This window comes from Sphaeramia orbicularis, chromosome 8 (genome assembly GCF_902148855.1).
Source record: "Sphaeramia orbicularis chromosome 8, fSphaOr1.1, whole genome shotgun sequence".
In the NCBI taxonomy this organism is placed as follows: Eukaryota; Metazoa; Chordata; class Actinopteri; order Kurtiformes; family Apogonidae; genus Sphaeramia; species Sphaeramia orbicularis.
The window spans coordinates 44481503-44487502 of record NC_043964.1 but is presented as its reverse complement, the minus strand read 5'-3'; the positions used below and the strand labels follow the sequence as shown (position 1 = coordinate 44487502).

General features: G+C 41.0%; 1 protein-coding gene across 4 annotated transcripts in view; it reads left to right on the top strand.

Annotated features, from left to right (window-relative positions):
* pkn1b (protein kinase N1b) overlaps positions 1-6000 on the top strand; it is a 62460-nt gene that overhangs the window by 35799 nt on the left and 20661 nt on the right. For all 4 annotated transcript variants that reach the window (XM_030140221.1, XM_030140218.1, XM_030140217.1 and 1 more), the window contains exon 2: positions 4231-4531. In XM_030140221.1, coding sequence (XP_029996081.1) covers positions 4231-4531 — 301 coding nt within the window. The remainder of the gene's footprint in view (positions 1-4230; positions 4532-6000) is intronic.

The window sequence follows — 6000 nt, the reverse complement described above, 5'->3', positions numbered from 1 at the left end:
TTAATATGTAAAAAGGTAGAAGCTTCATGGCAGACAGAAATTATTTTTGTGTTATATTTAATTTTGGATGTTAGAGGAACGGTGAAATTGTGCAACATACAGCAGCTCCTACTTTTTTACTCTGGTTTGCTCTTGTTTGATTGTTTGCACCCTACCAATGACCTAGCCCTTCTCCCAGTTGTAGAAGGAGTTGAGCAGCATTGGTATTCAGCATAGACTGGATATAGCTAAATAGTGGACAAAGCTTCTGTGATGTCAGCAAGTGCTTTGTGAATGTTTGGAAGATTGGAGGTGGTCATTGGCGTTTATTTTGGAAACCAGTCAGACTATAGAGAGGCAAGGTCCTGCCCCTCCAGTTTTGCCCAGTGGGACATTATAAAAAAAAATCTTGCCTTTGACTAATAAAAATGAAGTACAAAAATAAAAAGACTACCCAACTGAAAGTAGTGATGACAAAGGTGATGTCATAACTATTCAGTGTCGCTTAAGATGTCTCTGCAGTGTCAACATGACTAGTGATTTTCACTTCTTTAATACCTTTTTATCTCATTCTTGAAGAATAAGGAGAAATCTGCCAAGTAACAGTTGTATTGGTGTTGAAGACGTGTAGTGGGAAAATTTACAATATGTTGGTAATGGCAGGAGTTTGCATAAACAGTTAATATTAGGCTTTTAAAAAATATATAGTATATTAGACTTGTACAGTATAATAAAAAGAATAACTTGAAGGCAGACTTAGCTTCTGGTTTCATCGAAGTGTGACCTCCAGCTTCTACTGAGGTGATTTTCAGCTGAGTGTGAAGAAGCTGGGATAAAAATTAACACCTTCAAATCTGAGGCCATGGTTCTCAGCCAGAAAAGGGTGGAGTGTTGCCTCAAGGTTGAGATCCACAGGTGGACTGGGGCAGCATCAATAGTGATGCAGAGGCTGTACCCGTCTGGTGGTAGTGAAGAGGGAGCTCTCAATTTATTGGTCAATCAACGTTCCTGCTCTCACCTATGATCACAGGATGTGGACGGTGACTGAAAGAAATAGATTGTGGATACAAGTGTCAGAAATGGCTTTCCTTTGAAGGGAACTAGAGGTAGAACTAGGTAGGTAGGTTGGTTGGTTGGTTGGATGGGTAGGTGGGTGAATGGATGGATGGATGAATGGTTACATTCAACTTTATGCAGATGACACAGTAATTTACTCACATGGAAACAATATTTCACAAGTTGCAGAGGATCTCACACAAAAGTGCATGGTCCATATCACAACATGGTTGAATCAGTGCTGCTTACAACTTAATGTAGCTAAGACATTGGCCACGTTTTTCACAAGATCCAAATGTCCCAGTATGCAGCCTGATGTTCTTGTGGCAGGACAAAAATTACAAATTGTATCTGAATTAGGGATGTAAACAGTTAATCGACTATCAATTAATTGTCGATAAGAATTTGCTCAGTTAAATTATTAATTGTTGGTTAATTTCCCTGTTCCACGTCCTGTCCGAAGGCTTCCGGTTTGTCTGCGATGTGAGGCCATGGCTGGGATAGCCAGTCATCAAGCTGGATCATGGTGTTGATGAGTTAGAATCGCTTTAGGGACATGGTGGAGCGAAACACAGAATGGCCTGTCTGTTTGTGGGAGCGATACACCCCTGCCTAAATACACGCAAAATGTGGGGTCGGTATCGTATCGGACCGTTTTCCCTGGAGGTTGGTCTAGTCCACAGTTATCTGGACTATCTGGTCAGTGAGACAGAAGTTGAAAACATCTTCCAGGCTCCTGATCCGGGCCACAGGTATGTCCCGCATTATGTCCCACAGTCATCCCAGTGGCCACGGAAAAAAAAAAGCCGGGGGGGGGGGGGGGGGGCATCTCCACTGAAATGTCGCTCCATCATGTCAGTGATGCAAAGTCAGACATGCTCATTTCTTTTAAACTACCCCTCTTTAGATCCATTCATTTTACGTAATTTCTCTAATATGGCATAAATCCCATTGTCTGTAGTGTATCCAATGGTACAATAAATCAGTCATTAAGGAATATGACTTGCTTTTTTTTATTAAGTATATAAACAATATTTAGCTTTTATTCTTACAGACCCTATCAAAAGACAAATTCAGGTTCTCAGGAAAATCGCAGCTTATCAATTAATCGTTAATTGATGAGGTCAGACAGCTAATGATTAATGGATTAATCAATAATTTGCATCCCCAATCTGAATTCAAATATCTTGTGCTGTGGATAGACAACAAATTAATATTCAAATCACACATCAAGAACGTCTGTAATCGAGTCAAACTCAATCTCTCAAATTTCCGCTTTATCAGGCCACAATTATCGACAGAGGCTTCCAAAATGCATATGCACGCCATGGTACTGTCTCACATTACATACTGTCTAACTACCTGGTTATTAGCAAACATCACTACACTCAAACCACTAGAGTTTATATAAACGGACAAAAAAAATACTTGATAGGAAACCAACTCATTATCACCACTGCCCCATATTACAAATATAACCTTCTAAGCTTGGAAAACTTCATCAAATATACAAATCCTTGTTTACTGTTCAAAATTAATGACTGGTCTTCTCCTTCTCTCAGACAGTTTGTAAATATAAGAACAGCCTTGTACCATTTTATAAGAGGTGCAGCCAGAGGGGACTGCATAGTTCCACTGAGAAAAAGTGCATTTGGTCAGGCCTCATTTGCAGTTTATTTGTTTATTGGGTATTTTATTTGTGTAAAATGGATTCCCATTAGTTGCTACCAAGGTAACAACTAGTTTTCCTAGTTCCTGCAGTTATAGCTGCATATGAGTCAAACTCTATTCCAGTGGCAATCAGAGAACTGTCATCTTATAATTAGTTCAAAATGCATCTAAAAAAAAACCCTGGTACATTAATAATTGGAACTGCCAACATTAGAAATATTTTAGTCCTGTCTCTGTTATATTTTTTAATATGTCTAAGTGCCAGGTGTATTTTTTACTTACTTTGGCTAAATTTTGTTTTACAAAACTTGTATTGTACACATCTATATTTGGGTATTTTAATTTTGCTTTGAAAGTTGTATGTTTCTAACCTTGTGCTACCTATTAGGGTGACAATTCAGCATCTGTCCAGGGACTGCAGATGAAAAATAGCCATTAGGCTAACTCTGGTGCATGTACAGGGATGTGAATCAATGTACAATGTCCCTGTTAAATAAACCAATAAATAAAATAAAATAAAATAAAATATAATAAAATAAAAATGGACAGGTAGGCAAAATAATAGAAAAATAGCTCAAAAGTTTAAAATATTGCCCTCAATTGGAGTTTTTACATTTGAACATTCACTTCTACATTATTGATAAAGAGTGATGAAGAAACAGAACAGATTCATATATGGACCTCTTCCATGTTGGTATAATTGCAAAAGTTAGAAAAGTCCATCTTATATCTGCCTTTTCTTGATCAGTCACTTCAGTCAAGTAATATCACTTTCAGAATACAGTGAGCTGTGTTATGATCCGTACAAGCTGACAACACGCTAATGTATGTTGATGTATGATGTATGTTTGGAATGGTTAAAACATGAATCAAAGTTCATACATACAAACATAATGTGATTTCATTGTAGACATTTTTGAGGGATGTGCAGGGATGGTGCACATAGTTCAAACTGTTATTATATCAGCCTTTCAAGATCCATGATCGGTTGACCATTGGATATTAAGTTCTTGTTGTGTCTTTATTGAGTTAAATAGAACATGAGAAAAAAACAGGAAGTGCCTTTGCACATGTATGTTGTGTCTTTATACACATGTTTTCTCTGACCTGTCTAGAGGCAGATGAGACCCTGATTGATTTTGGTCTGTATTAATGCTGTTCTAATCTGCTCTAATCTGGTTAGTATTGATCAGGAGGAGAGTTGATGTGAGCACTCAGGTCTTCACACACTTAAGCGCTGCCTCTGCTTGTGATGTTGCCTTACATTTTTTGCATTGTTGAGGATTCAGTCAGACTCGTTGTTTTGAACTCCTCCATCCCACAGAGTGTCACTTAGTCAGAGGTTTGACGGAGTGACAGCATTGTCTGCTCTAACCTTGGCTCAGCAGGTCTCAGCTGGAGATCTTCTTTTTTCAACTCAAACTGAACGATTCCCCGCATATGCAGTGTGTTTTTATTAATGTCACACTGTATCTTTGTACTCCCCCTCATATTGTGCTCCCTCTTACATCTCCTCTTCCTCAGAGCGACCCAGGCGGGCTGTCTGTCCTCCAGCAGCTCGGTCTGGACCAGAACACCGATTTCTCTGACTCCAGTGTGCAGCAGCGTCTGGATGAGCACCGCGAGAGGATCCGTAGGGAGATCCGCAAGGAGCTGAAAATCAAGGAGGGGGCAGAGAACCTGCGCAGAGCCACCACCGACAAGAGGAATGCCCAGCAGGTAGACTCCCAGCTCCGCAGCTCCAAGCGCAAGCTGGAGTCGCTGCACGCCCAGCTGCAGGAGCTGGACGCCCACATCGTGGTCAAGGGCCACGATGATAACAAAGGTACGGGACCCACCCTGATCAAAATAATTTATGAGCTCCTCTACCTGTGAACCTGTAGTCCATATGATCCAGTTAGGATTAGAGTCTTGTTTTCTGTGAGGGAAACTCTGATCTGACATTTAAGTCACAATAATCTTCTCCAGAATACTCCCAAGATTCAAGGTACTATTATTATCCACGAGGAGCAATTTGACTTACAGCCATCAGTAAATAAATGAACAACAGAAACCAAACATCAGTAGTCCAATAACAACCAATAGTGACACAATTGCAAATGACAAGGTTGGTAGCAGTAGGAATAAATTACTTTCTCCACCTGTTCATTCTGCATTGTGATGGACTGTATCTTCGTCCTAATGGAAACAACAAAAATTCAGACGATTGTTAATTGCTCTGATCAGCCGTGACTGATCAGAATGTCTTCAAGAACCTGAACCTGTACAGGTCATGTAGGTTGTTTAGGGACAATTCACAATACCCTGCAAGCAATTTCAAAAAGAAAAGGAAAAAACAACTCAATAAAACAAGAATAAAACATTTTCAATCAGTGGTGTCAACACTGAAACTGTGAAGTTTGCAGTAAAAATACTTGGGCTGATGTGTGTTCTTACACACAGTTTCAACATGAGGCTCAAAGCACAGTTTGTTGTCAGTCACAGTACTGAGATACTTGTATTGATCCACCATTTCAACATTCAATCAATCAATGCAAATCTCCTTTATTTTTTGCCGCACTTTTATTAAAGAAGGATGATTCACACCAGTTAGTAAAGTCCCACATTGCTGGACCGTGTTCAGAGTCATCATTGCAGAAAAGGTACACAATTACAAAATTGTAATTGTTTAATTGTGTGGTGACTGTTACGACAGCTTCAGCCTGGGGGGATCCGGTGGAGGAGACAACAAAACATCTGATACACAATGAAACACTATTCAACTTCACCTGCTGTGACCTCTTTCTTAAAAAGCAGATCAGGCCAGTGTCAATATTATAAAAACTCTGAAGTCTATGACCTAAGGTGTGAGGCTGGATGTCGTTAAAAGCAGACGAGAAATCAATAATAAGGATGGACAAAGGACTTGGCCTCCTCAATGTATTTAAAATCCCACACTTCTGCCCATCCTGTAGGCAAACTGAAGAAGGCCAAACTTATCCTGTCCATCCATCCATCCATTCTCTTCCGCTTATCCGGGGCCGGGTCGCGGGGGTAACAGTCTAAGCAGGGATGCCCAGACTTCCCTCTCCCCAGACACCTCCTCCAGCTCTTCCGGGGGGATCCCGAGGCGTTCCCAGGCCAGCCGAGAGACATAGTCTCTCCAGCGTGTCCTGGGTCTTCCCTGAGGTCTCCTCCCGGTGGGACATGCCCGGAACACCTCCCCAGGGAGGCGTCCAGGAGGCATCCGAAACAGATGCCCGAGCCACCTCAGCTGGCCCCTCTCGACGCGGAGGAGCAGCGGCTCTACTCCGA